The sequence below is a fragment of the Tenebrio molitor genome, chromosome 9, assembly GCF_963966145.1.
Source record: "Tenebrio molitor chromosome 9, icTenMoli1.1, whole genome shotgun sequence".
Taxonomy (NCBI): domain Eukaryota; kingdom Metazoa; phylum Arthropoda; class Insecta; order Coleoptera; family Tenebrionidae; genus Tenebrio; species Tenebrio molitor.
The window spans coordinates 1,656,922-1,675,121 of NC_091054.1; the positions used below are offsets into that span (position 1 = coordinate 1,656,922).

At 40.7% G+C, this 18,200-nt stretch overlaps 3 protein-coding genes across 12 annotated transcripts in view; all 3 read left to right on the top strand.

The window, feature by feature from the left end:
- Window positions 1–6,671, top strand: part of tkv (thickveins) — a 93,099-nt gene extending 86,428 nt beyond the window's left edge. For all 7 annotated transcript variants that reach the window (XM_069058031.1, XM_069058034.1, XM_069058037.1 and 4 more), the window contains 2 exons: window positions 16–745; window positions 5,181–6,671. In XM_069058031.1, coding sequence (XP_068914132.1) covers window positions 16–745; window positions 5,181–5,746 — 1,296 coding nt within the window. In that variant the 3' untranslated portion in view covers window positions 5,747–6,671. The remainder of the gene's footprint in view (window positions 1–15; window positions 746–5,180) is intronic.
- A 270-nt stretch (window positions 6,672–6,941) lies between these two features.
- On the top strand, window positions 6,942–10,399 carry lark (RNA-binding protein lark). Of its 2 annotated transcripts, XM_069058039.1 has the most exons (4): window positions 6,942–7,102; window positions 7,926–8,605; window positions 9,492–9,850; window positions 9,962–10,399. In XM_069058039.1, exons 2-4 carry the CDS (start codon window positions 7,937–7,939, stop codon window positions 10,008–10,010), a joined length of 1,077 nt encoding a protein of 358 aa, XP_068914140.1. In that variant the 5' UTR covers window positions 6,942–7,102; window positions 7,926–7,936; the 3' UTR covers window positions 10,011–10,399. The 2 variants fall into 2 exon arrangements, with proteins under 2 accessions (XP_068914140.1, XP_068914139.1); XM_069058038.1 differs by lacking the exon at window positions 6,942–7,102 and having other exon boundaries at window positions 7,109–8,605.
- A 1,334-nt stretch (window positions 10,400–11,733) lies between these two features.
- Window positions 11,734–18,200, top strand: part of enok (enoki mushroom) — a 37,336-nt gene continuing 30,869 nt past the window's right edge. The window contains exons 1-2 of one of the 3 annotated variants that reach the window (XM_069058026.1): window positions 11,734–12,421; window positions 12,621–13,186. In XM_069058026.1, the coding sequence (XP_068914127.1) occupies window positions 12,623–13,186 (564 nt within the window). In that variant the 5' untranslated portion in view covers window positions 11,734–12,421; window positions 12,621–12,622. The remainder of the gene's footprint in view (window positions 12,422–12,620; window positions 13,187–18,200) is intronic. The other 2 variants (XM_069058027.1, XM_069058029.1) reach the window with 2 other exon arrangements.

Sequence of the window (18,200 nt, forward strand, 5' to 3'; positions counted from 1 at the left end):
TCGTTTTCGACGCAGTGCAAGGGCGATTTGGTGCCTCATCGGGAGCGCAAGTCGATCCAGTGCTGCGACAACGCCGACCTCTGCAACAAGGAGCTGAAGCCGATGTACCCGGAGCGGCCCACGCCGGAGTCGTCGGACGGCAGCACCTTCGACAGCCCGCCGTACATAGTGCTGTTGACGTCGGTGACATTTTGCATAACTCTGTGTCTGATCGTGATCATGATCTGCTACCTGAGGTACCGGAAGAAGCAGGTCTACGCGAACAACGACTACGCGGAGAAGTACCCGGCGATGAAGATCCACCGCCACCACCTGATCGACGAGAAGTCGAGCGGTTCCGGTTCGGGGATGCCCACCCTAGTGCAGAGGACGATATCGAAACAGATACACATGGTCAGTTCGGTGGGGAAGGGCCGGTACGGGGAGGTGTGGTTGGGGCGGTGGCGAGGCGAGAGGGTGGCTGTGAAGGTGTTCTTCACGACGGAGGAACAGTCCTGGTTCAGGGAGACGGAGATCTACCAGACGGTGCTGATGCGACACGAGAACATACTCGGGTTCATCGCGGCCGACATCAAGGGGACGGGTTCGTGGACGCAGATGTTGCTGATCACGGACTACCACGAGAACGGTTCGCTTCACGACTACCTCCAGGATCACGTGCTCGATCCGAACTCGCTGCTGACGATGGCGCTCACCATATCGAGCGGGTTGGCCCATCTTCACACGGAGATCTTCGGCACGAGAGGTAATTATTATTGACAAAGAAAAAGAATTTCGAATCTAGCGAGCCGAAAACAATAAAACGACTAGTATGTAGGGCAAGGCGGCAATTAAAAGGAAAAAATAACAAAGTAAAGATGTTACACAGTGCAACACAAAGTAATGTCACATGTGTGCCTATCGTAATATGTAGATAACTGGGTCAGTGACAGTTGAGTTACGTTTTAGAACTGAATCAGCGGTACAGAACCACTCGTTTCCCATCTAGAAATATACAGGGTGTAACAGAAAAAAGTGCATTTATTTTAACTGGTAATAGAATTCATCTACAACTTAAAAAAAAAAAATTTCGAAAACAAATTCGCGGAATCAGGCGATTCAAAATCAAAGAAATTCCTTTTCGAGAGGATTTCCCTTGCCATTCAACGTGGAAACGCTGCAAGCATTCGGGGCACTTTTCCAGATTCCGCAATATTATCGGAAATTTTTGTATTATAAAACAAAAATGTTTATGTAATTATGTTATAATATAATATTTTGCAATCCTGAAGGGTTTTAAAAATTATCAAAATTCACTGAACATTTGCTTACCCGCCTTTGGAACGATTTAATAAAGAAACAAAACAAGGAGGTAATAAAAAACAAACGAAAGTGAAACATTTTTATTCATGAAGCGCATTTGTAACTTTTCATGACACTCAAGAAAAACAGCAGTAATAAAAAAGAACAAGGGAAAGTGAAACCATTTTCATTTTATTCATCAAGTGCAATACGAAGGGAATAAAAACATTCAGTTTTTACGATTCCTGTTTAAAAAAGTTTTCAGATTTATATTATAAAGTTGCATTCGCCGTGAACGGCACGTCAAAATAAAGGGGGAGAATAAATGGCATCTCAATTTTGCAAATTCCAAGAAACTTTATTTAGAAAAGTTGTTGTAAAGCATTGCCACTTGGGGTCTTATTTGACCCCGTACACACAAAAGTTGCACCAATATGTCAGAAAAGTTTCCGCCTTCTAATTACCTATAGCCATGGAAGAACATTTACAGTGAATTCGGTATTCTTGTTCAGTTTGTTGTTCATTAAAAGTTGTATGGTCTAGAAAATGAAAATTTAGGTGTCGTATTCCAGGCACCAGCCTTGACGCTTGGTGCAATTAAATGCATATTCAAGGAAAGAAAAGCTCATTATATCAGAATTGATTACTTGAACAAAAAATGTAATTGAGTGAGATTGAAACGATTATTCGAAAAATTACGAGAGTATGTTTACAAGCAGTTTACTCAGCTTGGGTCAAGAATGATATATTTGTATTTTCCTAAAATATTAATTAAATAGGAGAAAACGTTGAAAACACCACAAAAACTTTCAAAAGTGTGTCTATTCAGTTTCATTGACTTGATCCATTTTTTAAGATGGTGACGTATGTACAGTCGGTTGCAAAAAAATGGAGTACATCATAAAAATGAAGTGCACTGAATTTTCCTATTTTTAACACATGTAAATCAGGCTTTTCTGACTTTTAATGGCATACTTTTTCAAATAGGTTATGTCTGACACAAGGAATGTCATATGAAGAGCGCGGATAAAAAAGCATTTATTTTTTCAAAAAAAGCGTCTATAATAAGCATTGAAAATAAGCAAAAAAGTACCAAAAAGAGGCAAAAAGCACGAAAAAAAAAATTTAAACATAATAAAATTAATAAAACACCCTTCCTTATTGAAAATTATTATGTATTTCCTAAAACAAAACAGCCATTATACATACAACTATAAAACACATTTAAAAAATTAATTTATATGTAAAACAAAAATTCAAATAAAACCCTTGCTTGTGGTGCAATTATTATGTATTACTAACTTATTAGTATAAATAGTATCATCAGAGATTTAAAAAGCAACGTAACATTATTGCAATAGGGTTTTTGAGAATCTAAATAAAATATAGGAACAAAACAAAAACGCCCCAAGAAGAAATAATATAATAAAATAAAAAAAATATGTAAAAACCAGAGACCATGTTTTCTGAGGGCATCGACTCTACTTGATGGAAACAGTTTACTACCAAGTATTGTTCCAGATTCTAAGGAGTTCCCAACGCCAACAATCGCCAATAAAGCTCTTCCCTAGGCACTATCGCCAGTGTTGTGATAAAAATTTTAAAATCTTGTAAAAAAGCAAATAAAAAGCACTAAAGCGCCCAATTAAGCAAAAAAAGCTAAAAGAAGCAAAATAAAATGGGCCTCAAATGTTGCTACATGTGTTGAAACATCCAGATTATGGATCAATTTCTTCTGCATAAATTACAGCCAAATAAGCAAAATGCCAGAGATCCGTATGTTTGACGTAAGAAATGAAAAGTTTTTCACATTTTGATGTACTCGGTTTTTTTTACAGTCGGAAAAAAAAACGGGAACTGTCAGAATAAAATTGACACTTTTTTACCATTTTTTCATAGTGGGAAACCTTCTTACGAGAGATAGGTTAGAATTCTGGTCAAAAGTCAATGACATTTAAAAAAATTATTTGATACGTATTGCCAAGTAGACAATTAATCGACAAATGGACAAAACCAAATTTACATTAGGAAATTTTTCATTTCCCGTTTTTTTTTGCAACCTACTGTAATGCAAAATTTTCGTAAATGAAAATTTTAAAAACAAAATGAAAATTGTTATCTCCTCGAAAGCTATGAACTTCTAGCAAAAACGTAAGAAGTGAAATTGGAGTTAATTTTTTTGAAAATACATTACATACAGGATGTGACAGAAATAGATTCATTAATTTTAACCGGTTACAGAACTCCGTAACTTAAGTTACAGTTTTTCTAAAAAATAAACTTCCCATTGAAGATACAATAGATAATACATGAATATGGTGCGAAAACCGGCATTCCCCTATGTGTACACATTGACGAAACACCGTTCGCTAAAAGTTCTATCAAAAATAGCACTATTTCATTTGACCTTGAAACTTGCAGTAAATCAGTACGATACGTAGGACTCGTAGTGAGAATAAAATAGGTGACGTGGATGTCACCGAAAAGTTTGCCAATTGGGGATTTTAGTTCCATTTCGAGGACCTCGCCCGATCTTGGACGGCCACAATCGTGATTGTGTGGGTTAATTGGCCAAGATCTCGCAAAGAAAAAGACGAACGATGGCCTAAGTACGCGACAGGCAGATTTACACACTTAACGTGTGCGAAAACAATTTACATATTTTCATTGATGTTTTCGGTACTACGTGCACCTGTCAAAGGACTAGTTAAAATGAAGGGGGAGAGGGGAACACTTAAAAACAAAGCGATTTCGCTTGTCATGTTGTTATCATAAAGGAAAATTACTCAAATCGACGTGAATTGTTGCTCAGGTTAAAAACCAATCTCATTTTTGAAGATTTTTCGAAAAAAAAAAACTGAAATGTGTCCCATTTGTCATTTAAAATTGCGTTCATTTCCGGTAAGTGATAAAGTGGAAAACATGGTATACTTAAAAAACACTTAAATAATTAAATCCAGTTTTACGAAGGTGCTTCTGCAAATAAAAAAAGGGGGCGAGCCGGTTTTAACGGCGGTAAACGGCACATTACACCGCCGCTTATGATACCAGAGAAATCAGGTTTCAATTCATGCTTACATTTTGTTCTCAAAATAATATGCTCTTGTTTGTATAGGATGTTGCCAGACAAAAGGGCCCAAACCCAAAGTATTTTGTCCAGCCATGTATCGTGTGTTCAAATGAAATCCTGGGCTGAGTAGGCGTTGGAAAAATTAAACCGTCTAGAACAGTGTAAAGTTTGAATTTCCCGCCGTTTGACACGAATGACATTTGTTTATGTTTAATCGCAACATAATTAAACATGTTTGTTTTCAGCAAAGGATGCCCTTAGATATTTGCTTCGAGAATAGGAATCGCTACGTTATTATATTTTTGATGTTAAACATTGCAAAGAAAGAAAAAAAAGAAAAAAATTTTGGCTCTAAATTTTAGGTTAGCTGTCAACATGCTCCAATTAATCTACGCTTTAAAAAAGCACAACAATTGACGGTTTCCAACGCCTTCCCAGCCCAGGATTTCATTTGAACACTCGATAGTACTCAAAAAGAGAGTAAATAAATTGGACCTGGCGGTTCAGACAACTGTAAATCCTTGCAACCAACCAAGTCGTTCTTGTTTTCTTTTTTTTTACGTAATAAATCGTCGACAAAAAAATTTGAATGAATGCTGAGGATAGTCTACATGTGTGCGTATGTGGCGTGTATTTCGTACTTTTGAAAAATATTAAGTAAACAAGCCGATTCTAATCTTGTGCATATTTCACACGACCCCCCGTCACTTTCCCTGTTTATCTAGATAGTGTTGTGGACTTTTCGTTGCGAAAAATGGCACGTTTACATGCAAAAAATGAGTGTTTTTGAAGTGTGACAGTAAGGATTGAACGAATGAATGTGTTTCAGGCAAACCGGCTATCGCCCACCGCGACATCAAGAGCAAGAACATCCTGGTGAAGAACAACCTCGAGTGTTGCATCGCCGACTTCGGCCTGGCCGTCAAGTACTTCAGCGACACGAACGAGATCGACGATCCTCGAGGGGCAAACTTGGTGGGAAGCCGGAGCGGCACCAGGAGGTACATGGCCCCCGAGATCCTGAACAGCACCATCAACATGCGCAACTTCGACGCCCACAAGATGGCGGACATGTACGCGTTCGGTCTGGTGTTGTGGGAGATGTCGAGACGTTGCATCACCGGTGACAAGATCACCACGGCCGACGAGTACCAAGTGCCATATTATGACTGTGTGCCCAGTGACCCCAGCTTCGACGAGATGATGCAGGTGGTCTGCGTGAAGAACGTCCGGCCGAACATCCCCATGCGCTGGGAATCGGAGTACGTGCTCAAGACGCTGTCGAAGGTGATGCAGGAGTGCTGGCACGCGAACCCGTCGGTCAGGTTGACGGCGTTACGGGTGAAGAAGACGCTGTCCAAGCTGGACACGGACTCGTGCATCAAGATCGTGTAGTCTTGGCGTAGTCGAGCTAGTTAGGGACTGTAATCTCCACTGTAGGATCGTATGGGAAATTTACATAACAATTGTACATAAATTATTTTGTTAAGTACAATAATACGCCCCCGTCGGGCTAATTTCGTGCTAGTAGACAGTACAAGGACGTCGTCACGAATCTAACATACAATCCTACCGGTTAATAACAAATTGTACATAGAACTAGGTAAGGTTGTAAATAGTACGTCGTAAGTTGATGAAGATATCTGTAAGAATTCAAAGTACCTATACATTCACATATGAAGTCTTTACGACAATATTTAACCAAACTGGTCAGGACACAATGATTTTTTTATATGTGGGATTCAGGGGACGCGGACTCTGCCATATTCAGGTGAAACTCGAAACTCACAATTCCTATCAGTAGTGCCATTCGTTTTAATCCATTCGGTCGGAACTTGTACTAACGATATTTAAAAGTTATTGTGTCTCAAAGTGTCAGAAAATCACAAGTTTGGTGCTCGAAGACAATCGTCACTTTGGGTATTTATAGTGTCTTGATTTTATCCAGTACACTTGTTAAAATTGCACGAAACATAATGGTTGCATTAAGTTCAAATTTGCTCAAAACTTATTACTTTGTATCGATCAAGTGCAATGAATTATATAATTTTCTTTTTTTTTTTTGTTCATTTTCTACTGTAAATATATTTTTCTTCCCCGATTCATCGTTCTATCCTGATCCTTCCTCCTCCTCCTCCCCTGAAGAAGTAGGCCGTGTGACTGTAGTATTGTGCATTTACGTTTGTAAATATTCATTTATCTTTTGTAATAATGTGAAAGTATCAAAATTGTTTTTGGATGTGCAGTAATATTGCAAGACTGATATATTTTGAATGTGTATACAAAAATAACATGTAATAAATAGTTTATAGAAAATAAATACGCTCTTTTTATTCACCTGTCAAAGATTAAAACGAAGCGCCATTGTTGTGCGTGTTGCCAACCTTGAAGCGTATAAATTCTCCACCTATCGATAGACTATTTGTTATCGTCCAATTTGTGTACTTATTACACAATTGCTATCATTGGAGCAACACAAATAAATACTCGTGTGGTATTTTTAAACGATATAAACAAATTCATAATGGTGGCAGCACTGTCCACCGATGCGAAGCGCAGAGTAGGCCATGCCGATTTGTTGCGCATGCGCCCTCGCACGGCTTGTGGCGGAAGCTCGACGACGCCATTTCGCATCGTGTGTTTGTTGAAGTTGCTCAGCGCAATTTTGCCCAGCAAAAAGTGACCAATTCAGCCTAATTTTCACCCCAGTCAAGTGATTTCGTAAATCTAACAATATAGAAGGACCACAGGGTAAGTTTGTTGCGCAAGTTGTCGAATTTTCGTTGTTCTGCTTTGTCTTTGAAAACGTTGCGTGATCGATGATGACGCCCCGTTGGAAAATCGCTTAGAAACACAATTACTCTGTTTTTGACCCAGTCTGAGATAGTTTACCGTCATCGGCCGAGTTTGTGTGTAGATTGTAGTTGTTTGAAGCGAAAATGCTCCTGTTCGGGTCATAAGTGTGGGACGCCGACGACAGCCGCCATTGTTTATGAACGTTTGGTATGTGGGAAAAATGGACGGGAACGGGCGCGTCGGTCGAAAATGGGGCTCGAATTGGAAGTGAGGGTGAGGGAGCCGAGACGCGTCGGGAATTTGGTAAAATTAGATCGTTTGGTAAACAAGTTGTGTAATTTTGTAACGATTGGGAGGTTGGGTTGAGGCGCCAAATTTAAAATTAAGGAAGCTGACTCATGAGTGGAGCCAAGGCAAAAGTTTCTAATAAAAATAAAAACTAAGAAAGGTTCCGTTATTTTGAAAAAAGTGTCTTGTTTATAGTAAATACAAATAATAAAGGAGTCACTTGTGCCACTTTAAGAACAACCACGAGGTCATAATAGCAGTTTCCTGGGGTAATTGTTTGGTATAATTTCGGCGTCAGAACCGGAAGGGTGGGAATTGATGAGGAAGTAATGGAGACAGTGGCGTTTGGTCGTCGGAGTCCGTCCGTCGGTGCGAGCCCGGTGTCGAGAGATTGTGACGAGACCGGCGCTTGTGGGGTGGGTTTGGTCAAAATGCTGGATGGGCGGGCCGTCGCGTGCTCCCCTTGTGTTTACTAAAGTCCGAGTTTCAGGCCGAACAGCGATGCCGGGTTTTAGCAGTGCGGGAACGTTCAAAATATTTATCGGCAACCTAGCCGAGAAAACGGCGGTGACGGACCTCCGTCCCCTGTTCGAGAAATACGGGAAAGTGGTGGAATGTGATGTCGTGAAGAATTACGGGTTCGTTCACATGGAGAACGAATCGGAAGGTCGCGAGGCGATACAAAATTTGAACGGCCACATGCTGAACGGCCAGCCGATGAAGTGCGAGGCGGCGAAGAGCCGGAAGGCCCCTCAGACACCTACCACGAAAATCTTCGTCGGAAACCTGACGGATAACACGAAGGCGCCGCAGATCCGCGAATTGTTCAAAAAGTTCGGCACCGTTGTGGAATGCGACATCGTCCGGAACTACGGTTTCGTGCACCTCGAGTCGTCGGGCGACGTGAACGAAGCGATCAAAGAGCTGAACGGCACTCTGGTGGACGGTCAGCCGATGAAGGTGCAAGTGTCGACGAGTCGCGTGCGTCAGCGGCCGGGAATGGGCGATCCCGAACAATGCTATAGATGCGGACGCGGCGGACACTGGTCGAAGGAGTGTCCCAAGGGGATGGGACCGGAACGCTTCCGCGACCGAATGTTCGGACGGGACCCATACCCTCCGCCGCCGCCGCCACCATTCCTGCGCGACCGGATGATGGGCCGATTTGGGGTACGGGACTCTCTATTCATTTCATTTCTTACTTAAATCTATTACTTACTCAAGCCACACATTACATACGTACGTACCCTACATGCATACATCTCTTGCAGCCACACCACTTTGACTTTGCCCCCTTTTTTTTACTGTTCACTCTTGTCCACTGCTCGTCGTCAGTGGATACGTTACTTCGGCGAGCTATGATGTTGGTTGTCACTCCCCGTTGTTGCCGCTTCTTCGAAAACAGCAAACGTTTCTCATCCTCGTCCTTTCTTCCTTCTATCTAATTGTGTGTGCGGTGCTGCCGCGTTATCTTTTCTTACAATCTAGACTCTCTTAATAAAACAACTCGAATGCCAAACGTGCAAACAACAATTTTTATTTAAACACTGGAGCTCCTTCCAGTTGAAATCCGTCGTTCTTGGAAGTTGCTCTTGCAGACACTTGACATGACGTTGTCAAAAGGTGAAGTATATTTGGGGAAAACGTTTCGACTCTTGGGTACAGAAATTTTGAAAATATTTTTAAATTTTAAGACTGAAGACAGTAAACTTTTATTACGATCAGTAAGAACAAATAATCAGTTTTGCAGTGCAAAATTTTAGATGAACAAGTTTTTATTTTCTAAATTAAGAAACATCGTATAAAAAAGAACGAGAACATATCTTGGGCTTTTGCTTCAGCCTGTCGCAATTGGAGAGGTGCACTATTGCTGCCAATCCGCCCTGTCGGTGGCCCAGTTGATCGTCCGCTAGTTCTAGCTTACCTTTCGAGGCAGCACTGTGTGACGCATCTCACCCTGGCAGCAGCACGGTGCAATAAATAGATGATGCAAATTTCACGTTGCACCCTGCTCGCAATCGTGGGCTCGTATTAATTCGTTTCCGATTTGAAACAGGATGGCTACGACGGCTATTACGACAGACGTTTCGAAGAGTCCCGCGATCTGTACGAGCGCAGGTACTCAGGATTGCCGCCCAGGGGCGATATGGGAATGCGAGGAGGACGCGGTGACTTCCTTCCGCCACCGTTGCCGCCCCGACGCGAGCCTTTACCTCCGATGCCCTCGATCGGCTTGCGGGGACCGCCTTCCAGCAGCATGAGCGGCGGGATGAGGGATTCGAGCTTCGCCCGAGGGGGTAACGATTACGGAATGTTCAGCAGGAGGAGTCCTCAGCCGTCGGGAGGAGGAATGCCGGGGTCGAGGATGAGCAGGATGTACGAGGATTTCAGCAGGGATTCTTTTGATGATAGACGGTAAGTTTTAAAGTGATGGGAGTTGCAGATGTTGTGACAGTTGTAGTTATCGAGTTCAGCGCTAGGGGCGCTGACCAATTTGGGAAATGTCAATTTGTGTTTTTGTTGCAGGGTGGACAACAGAGGACCGTCACCATCGAGGCGATACGCCCCATATTAAACCATAATTAAGCTAAGAAAAATCATCTTGTGTTTGTTTTGTAACGATTAATTTTTTAATTTGTGAGTATGCTGGGAGTGGTGGAATGATCGCCCAGGAATGATTGTTATGTAAACTATTACACATTTTGTAGAATCTAGTAGTGTTCAATAGGACTTGAGGTTTTTTGCAACCAAAAATAGTTTTTTTCATGAAGGAAATTAATTTCTTCGATTACTTTATACCGTTAACAGTGAAGTTTACATTCATAAGATTCTTTTAGAACTTAAATGTGACGAAACATGGTGTATTTTGCAGTCGTATTTTATTATTATTATTTGTGGAATACGTGTGACTGATTTTGTTAGTTCTAAACAAAGTAACATGGAAATAAAGTAGATTCTACTGAAGGCGAATGTTTTTTGTTATATCCGAAAAAAAAAGCTTGCATAAATATTACAAGATCGAAGACTAACTGTTGTGACAAAAAAGGTAAGTGAAAGTATTTCCGATTCGTAAAAATTGTTTGTTAACGCGTTTTGTTTTCTAAAAGGGAGAAGTCGTACAAAGACAACGAACTAAAAGAAATCCCAAAATTTAACAACTTCATCCTAGCGGCGCAGTCTCAACCCCTTTAGAACTCTGCAGACTCCTCCACCCTTCCCACTAACCTGAAATCGAGCTTGCTTGCCCCCTTGTGGTTTGTTTATCTGAAAGACAAAACAATTGTTACGACATGGTGACGGGGAATATCACACTTGATTACGTGGGATCCACCAATGCGGAATTTGATTTGGCCGCCTAATTGCAAAAAGAACACCTTGTTTTTAACAAAGTTTGCAGAGGTATTGTATGTGTTGAGAGAAGAGGTTTTTTTCTCCAATTGTGTTGATTCACAAAAAATGCGACGAGGGAAGCTTCTAGAAGAATTCAGTTTGATAAGATATTTTTATTTAAGTATAATAAAGTACAACAGCGCACGTGTGAAGATATATTGATTGTGTAATTAGTGCTATCCACAAAGTCTGTGAATTGTATGTTATGTACATACGTCATCGACAAAATGAAATTCTTGTGTGCAAAATTGTTTAGGTAAAAAACTATGTATAGCTAGGTTCATCACTCTCAAAATACAACGCAACTAACAATGACATTTCATTTATAATGCTTCTGTAAACGACTTGCTTTTTACATTTTCCCAACTCTGCAAATGAAATAATTGCCCTAAATAGAGCTTTTCCGTATTAGATTTATTAGGAAACAATTTGTTTTAATTTCTGTTAAAATACGTGGACGGTTTCCGTACAGCGAAATTCCAGGTGGACGTGGACAATCCAGGTTAACTTAGCAAATGTATAGTGAGTTGCATTTTCGATTTTCGTCCTTGTAACAAATTAATTATTTTGTATTAAAACGTGTCCATAATGTTTCGTAACAATCTTTTCTAATCAAGTGGTATATTCAATCCGCTCGTCAATAAATAATAAATAGCCCTTGTAACTCGCCCAGCAAAAAAGCTGTTCGTTTTTTGTTCTTCTTTTCATAATTTTAACAATTTTTAAGTTCATGTGGGTATATTCCTCCGGAAAAAACGGTCGGTTGTTCTGTGGCGCCCTCTGCATCGCCGTCGGCACTGCAGTTTCCTACTTCCTCCCCTCCACTCCCCATGACTCACAAATTGCCCAGTAGGCGTCATAACTTTTAATAAATTTTAATTCATCCGAACGATGATTTACACATTTCGTCTGAAATTCTGTCGACTTGTCCGACTTCCGATCTACCATCTTGCTCTTCGGGAGAATTCTGTCCTCCCCGCGCGTCCCCGTTTCGCAGTTGCACAATGAATCTAATTACATAATACACACTCGTTTGTTTTTTTTTAATAATCGATTACAGGTATTTTGACAGATGTGGCGAATGTCACTTTGTTTATGCCTCGGTGTGACGAAGCGAGCTGCATTATCGATCAGAATGGAGTAGTATTCGAGTGTATTTATTGATGGTGCGTTAGGTGCAAACACAGGTAAAAGCGATTAAGTGATAATTCAGCGATGTCTGTTGATCAATTCGGTAGGCCCCCCGCCCCCGACCGCCGGAAGTACGTATTATTGCCATGTATTTGATCTGTGTTGGTTAAAGTGGGGTATCGAGAGGGTGCGCGCGCATCCTCCTGGCCATTTTGTCACAATATTAACCTTTTGTTGTGATGTGTCTATTGCGATGAATTATGTCCGTCGTAATTGAATTATCGTGCGGTGTAATTAAGTGCAGTGCATAAACGGTTGTGTCGTTGGTGCAGTGATGGTGGGCGAGTTCGGCTAGTCCCCAGGACCTCGTGGAATGCGCTTCGCTGGTCCGAGAGAGGCAGCTGCCGCCGGACGGGACCGTTGAGCCGTAGCCGCTAACCGTCACTCGAGGAGCGTCGCTATCAAGTGAGTGAGCCGGGGGCGGCGCCCCCGGGCCCCCGAACGCGGCCCCGGCCGCCAAAAGGCGCCGAGAGCGGCGGCTTTGCGCGGCCACAAGATGGCTACCGTCGGGACCCCGATTCCACCATTTTTGCGGGAAATTCGCCGCGCTCGGGGCCCGGGGGGCGACCAACGCCCCGGAGGAGAGTCATTGTGTGTTTTTCAGCGATGTGCGAACCGGAGGAGGTGCCCCAAGCGGTGTGGTCGCGCTGGATCCTCGACGCCATCCGCAAGATCCGCTCCCAGAAGCAGCGGCCGAGCGTCGAAAGAATATGCCACGCCATCCGCCAGCACCACAACTACCACGAAGACGTCGTCGCCGAGCACCTGGAGGCGGCGGTCAAGGAGTGCGCCGTCCTCAAGGTCTTCAACAAGGGACAGAGCTCGTACAAGGACCCGGGCGGCCTCCAGAACCGCACGCTCAGGATCGAAAAGGGCACGGATCTGAGCAAGGTCGTCGCCAAAGCCGTCAGGGAGCTGGGGGAGCGCGACGGCTCCACGATCAAGAGCATCGAGAAGTACATACGACAGTCGCACTCCGTCGTCGAGGGCCCGGACGTCGAGCTCAAGAACGCGCTGCGGATGGCGACGAAGCGAGCCGTCGCTAGGAATCTCATCGTCCAAGACGGCAAAAACTTCAAGTACAACTACAACCACCAGAGTCCCAGCTCGAAGAAGAGGCAAGAGGCGGCCAAAAAGGGACTACCAGATGAAAACGACGCCTCCGCCAAGGTAGGTCGATTCACATTTGTTTCACGATGACTACGAATTTATCCGTGTCAGCTGTCATTCGTGACAGTTGGAATCGCGGCCGAATTAAGCACAGACATCGATTTACACACTTACGACACGATACTGTTAGGTTATGGTCATGATCGGTTGAAACACGTTTCGACTGTTGACATTTGACCAACACAAATACATTTCTTATCAGTGACAACACCTAATCGCGGTGTCTTTGACGGGAGAAGTTTTGGCGCCAAAGAAAGAAACTCGAAATTTGTGGTGCTCACGTTGCGCGTTCCAAGACCCGCCAAATGTGAGACGAAACGTCGCTTCGTTATAAAAACGTTTCTTTTTTTCTTCCACTTTGGGGTGGAAAATAATGTGTTACATATTTTACGAAGAGTAATAGTTGTGACACAAAATATTTGTTTTTCCGAAAGGGAAATACAACATAAATACAATGCGGTAAATTGTTTTTTTCAAAATCGACGATTTAGAAAATTATGTAATCACTAACTTGTTATTATATCGGGTGTTCATTTAAATTTATCCCCAAAGTTGGCTTTGAAGAGTCAATTGTGAACGCACCGCGGATTATAAGTCATGGATCAGCTGCTTAAATCTAACCTCACTTTGCATTATTTTTGTTTTTACTCACTGCCAACTGAGGAGGAATTTAAATGAACACCCGATACATTTTTTTTAATATTACGTAGTTACACTGTACATGTTTACTGTATTTAACAAGATTGAAGAACGTGTCTTGTAGTAAGTAGATTATAGTCATCATGAAATATTCATGTTTTGTTATTTTTTAAGAATATTCGCAAACATTAGCCGAAGAGTAATTGGTGCGTCGATTTAATTAGAATTTCTCTTGTTTTGACAAACGACTTCCTTGAATTTAAACAATTCACAATAGAATTCTGGAAATGCTTTTCATTTTTTAAATTTTATAACCTATAAAATTGAAAAGTTGTAGTTTTGTAAAGAATCGAATAAACGTTTGAAACATTTGTGTCGTGTCGTGTCGATTGTGAATTCCAAATGGTCTCTTTTAATTATCATCGATGGTCGGTCGATTATAATTCCAGGTGGTCTCATGCGATGATGGTCGATGATCGCGGCCCACGACCGCCGCCTAGATTCGGAATTTCCCGCCAAAACCGCTCTCGTTTTCCGTTCTCGTCGGGGACCGGTTCTTGTTGTTATTATGATGTATGAGTGCGCCCGATCTGGTGCCTCTTTATTGATTCAACGCCTCGTTGAGGTTTGAGCAAATTCGTATTATTCATCTGTCGGTGCCGACGATTACTGCCGCCGCCGCGGTTCCGCATTTCGCTCGCATCCCAACCGACGATTCTCGAAATAAATTTCACATCTGCGCTCCTGTCGGGAACAGGAACAAAAAAACTCGGTGGAAAAAAGCGATTCGTCGTGACAGGATCCTCCCGAAAAAATCGGTTTTTTGTCGCCGATCCCGGGACGGCGGCGGGGTCGTCATCCCACGGCTTCCAGGTGGGAAAGTTTTCGGATCGATCGACGTTTTGGAGGTCGGGAGACGTCCGTCTGGTCGCGATGAAAGTTTATGGAATTTTCTCTTTGTTGTACGGTATGACCTTACGAGAGCTAAAAGTGATTGTTGTCGGGTATGATGTCGTCGTGTATTGTGCCGAGTGGCGGCTTCGCGAATTTTCGGTGGTTTTTTTCTTCCTTCTCTTCGAATAAATTATTTTGTTGTTCCTGATTCGGTCGGTCTCGTGTTGGCCGATGTTGTCATTGTTTATAGCTTGTTTGTTGGATAATTATGCGATCATGGCGTGGTCGTCAGTTGATTCGAACGAAACAGTTCGTTACTTATCAACATCGTTTAAATCTCAACGATTTTCGAAATTTCCACCAAAATCGGAGCGATCCCGGGTCATCGCAGACCATTCAAGAAAAGAAAGGTTTGGTCGTTTTTCCCGTTTAATAGAGTCGATTGTTTTGGGTGTGTTCAGGCTTGGGCAAGTTCTGGGTCGTTATTATACCAGAGGGACTCGAATGTTGACAAATTTTTTACGAGCCTGTTATAAAATCGACTTTTTTGGTGTTGCCGACTTCGACATGACAAGAATCGTATATAATGTGAAGAATTTTTACCTTTTTCTTTGTAATGATGGTGCACTGAGCAAACTAAATTAACCAAGAGTGGAAAGAATCACGTTAGAAATTAAATGTGTAGTATCATGCAAATTAGTAAATTAAATGGTACGTGAGGTCACAAGGTCAAAGTTGAGAGAGTGGAGTCGAGTAAAAAGGATTTCTAATTAAAACTGTTACTGTACAGTTCGGAATTAGAAAGGCACTCGAAATTTTTGCGATTTAAATATGTACTAAAGTGTACGATCTGAAAGAGCTATACGTTGATGTTGTTCAACCCATTTAGGTGAGTCTGTTGGAGAGATTTTGTCATCGAGAAATTTTTTTGCTGATAGATTACAGTCGCTGTCCATTCATCATCGTAAAGGCGTTTATTAATGACAGTTTAAATTCATTTCAGAGGAAAAAAAATCACAAATACTACATTTACAATTTTAATTGACTTTTTTAATGATTTGTGTTTGTTTTGTGTATTTGGAATGAGATTTTTTTTTGACAGTTTGGCACCACATCGACCTTTGAAATTGTCACTTATTTGTTGCATCGCAACTTTCAAGTTCCATAAAATTTTTACCGGTGTTAAATCGGGTGATCTAATTGTCCACGATAAAGTCTCTCTCAAGTCGGCAAATTTTGTGTAGTAAATGTGGCGCCAATATAAAATAAACGATTTGATTGGCTTTTCAAGAATTAAACCGTTTGCATAATTGATAATACATAATATTTTTTTAATACCATTGTTTATTTTTTTTGGGGTTTTGTTTTATCGATAAAGTTCTGTACGGCGTAACAATGTTGCAATGCAGAAAAACTAAATGGTCTACGGCCAAAAAAAATTTGACGTTCTTGTCGTGACCAGTCAGATTGCCTGATTTCAGACCAGTAGAAAATTTATGGACTGTAATGATAAGGCACATATGCAAAAACTAACTTATAATATCCACGATGATGATTCATATTTACTTTCCTGACATCTAAGCAAACAACTAGGGAAATGAAAAATCTGGTTCCTAAAACATTTAATACGATGCTCTAAAACATGCTGATGCCCCAACGAAAAAATTATTTTCTGAAAATGAGTACCAACCAGGTGCTTTTTTAATTTTGGAAGTAATTAAGATAATAATCATTGAGGGTTAAATCTCTCCAATAGGAGAGTGGGGTTGCTTCAGTATTTTGAAATCGAAGTAGCATTTATAGAAATCAGTTGTTGTTTCTCTTGATGGAACATCACATTTCACTTCAATTTTTTCTTTGATTAATAGCATCATTTTTGAAATTAATTGAGCATAATTTCCCTATTACATTCTAGCCACCCGACAAACAAACAACATTTGTCATATCTTTTTAAGCTCTGAGACGGTTTGTACAAAACTTTCGAGGAACGATGAATCACTGTGTTTCCCATGAATTCTTTAGTGTTTTTACTCTGGTACGAAATGATCCGAATGGATTTTCGTTAGTAATGACCAAATTGTGACTTTCCTCTTTCCTCATGTTCTGCACCAAATCAGTGTTTTTTTTTTATTCAGCACTGTCAGAATTTGAGAATTTTCTCCTGTGTGAACGGATTTTGATAAATGTGACAACTTGTCAAAACGAAACGTCAAGTTAATTTTAAAGATTTTAAGCGATTTGGAGCCTTTAAGGGGGTCGTCGAACAAAAAAAAACATATTCAACACTTTCTTGTGTAAATTGGACTTTTTTTGGCACTGGTGGGCCTTTAAAACGCTCGTTTCACTCGCGTTTAAATCTGGCCCACTCATACCAAAAAAAGCCCAATTTACACACGAACTCGTTGAAAAAATAACTATTGTCGCAAGGGTTCTGAAGTATCCTGGTTCATATTCACAAGGTTCTCCAAGTTTAAAAACTTCAAGCCATTTCTTAATCACTTGGTATGGAGGTGTAGTTTCGCCTAATGTAATTTAACAGTTGACCAGATAATTATTGTTAAAAACAAAAAGAGCAGCAACCAAATTTCACAACTGTCAGTAAGTGACCGACAGACCATTCCTTGATTTTTTTGTTTTTGTTTTCTGTGTTAGGAATAATAAATGACGATCCACCCTCGGATTGTTTTCTCATCTGTTATTTTGTATCGGTACCTGGTTTTTCTGAGGGTTTTTTTTCAAGCAAAAACGTTTAAATATAATAGATAGGGGTTGAATAGGGAAGTCTTTATGCAAGTCTTTATTGGATGTGTGATGATACATACAATATTTTCTTAACGAGCAGTTACAGATTACATAAATTGTGATAAATGGTATTGTATCAAATAAGGTAAAAATTAAAAAAAATGGAACAAAGCAACGTATTTAAAACTAATTATTTATTAATAAATTCTACAGCAAAGCAGAATAACCAAAGAATGAATGCGTTGAACTTGCTTTTGTTATCACGTGGTATATCTATTTACTAGTCACATTAGAAAAAAAAGTTTAATAATGCAATAAACATGGATGGATAAATTAATATTAATGTAAACATGAACTAACGGAATAATTGATGTTGCGTAATTGTTTTCACACTCACTCACCGCATTTATTGCAGTGTCAAAGAGTGGAAAAAATCTGCTTTTTTTTTTAATTTCTTATACAATGCAGTGGACTAGTTTTTGTCCACCAAATTTTGAAAGGTGAAGTTTTTTTATTTTTAGAAAAAGATCGTGTTACATGAAATCAGGTCAGGTCAGTTTTGGTTTTATTGTCTCATTTAATCAAAAAAGGAAACCAAAACATTTCTTTTCTAGTCTTTCAACAGAAAGTAAGCATTTCCACCTTGGTTTTAGGGTGGAAAGTAATTATTTTTGTTTGGTTGGTAACGCATGTACGATTTTATGTTGGTACACTGGACTGTCAAATTAAAATATGTCAT

What these genes read in the sequence shown, in the direction of transcription:
- lark (XM_069058038.1), top strand. Translation starts at nt 7,874, where the DNA reads ATGGGCGGGCCGTCGCGTGCTCCCCTTGTGTTTACTAAAGTCCGAGTT. An exon ending in GGATGATGGGCCGATTTGGG is followed by an intron (nt 8,606 to 9,491) that starts GTACGGGACTCT and finishes GATTTGAAACAG; the next exon opens with GATGGCTACGACGGCTATTA. An exon ending in GATTCTTTTGATGATAGACG is followed by an intron (nt 9,851 to 9,961) that starts GTAAGTTTTAAA and finishes TTTTTGTTGCAG; the next exon opens with GGTGGACAACAGAGGACCGT.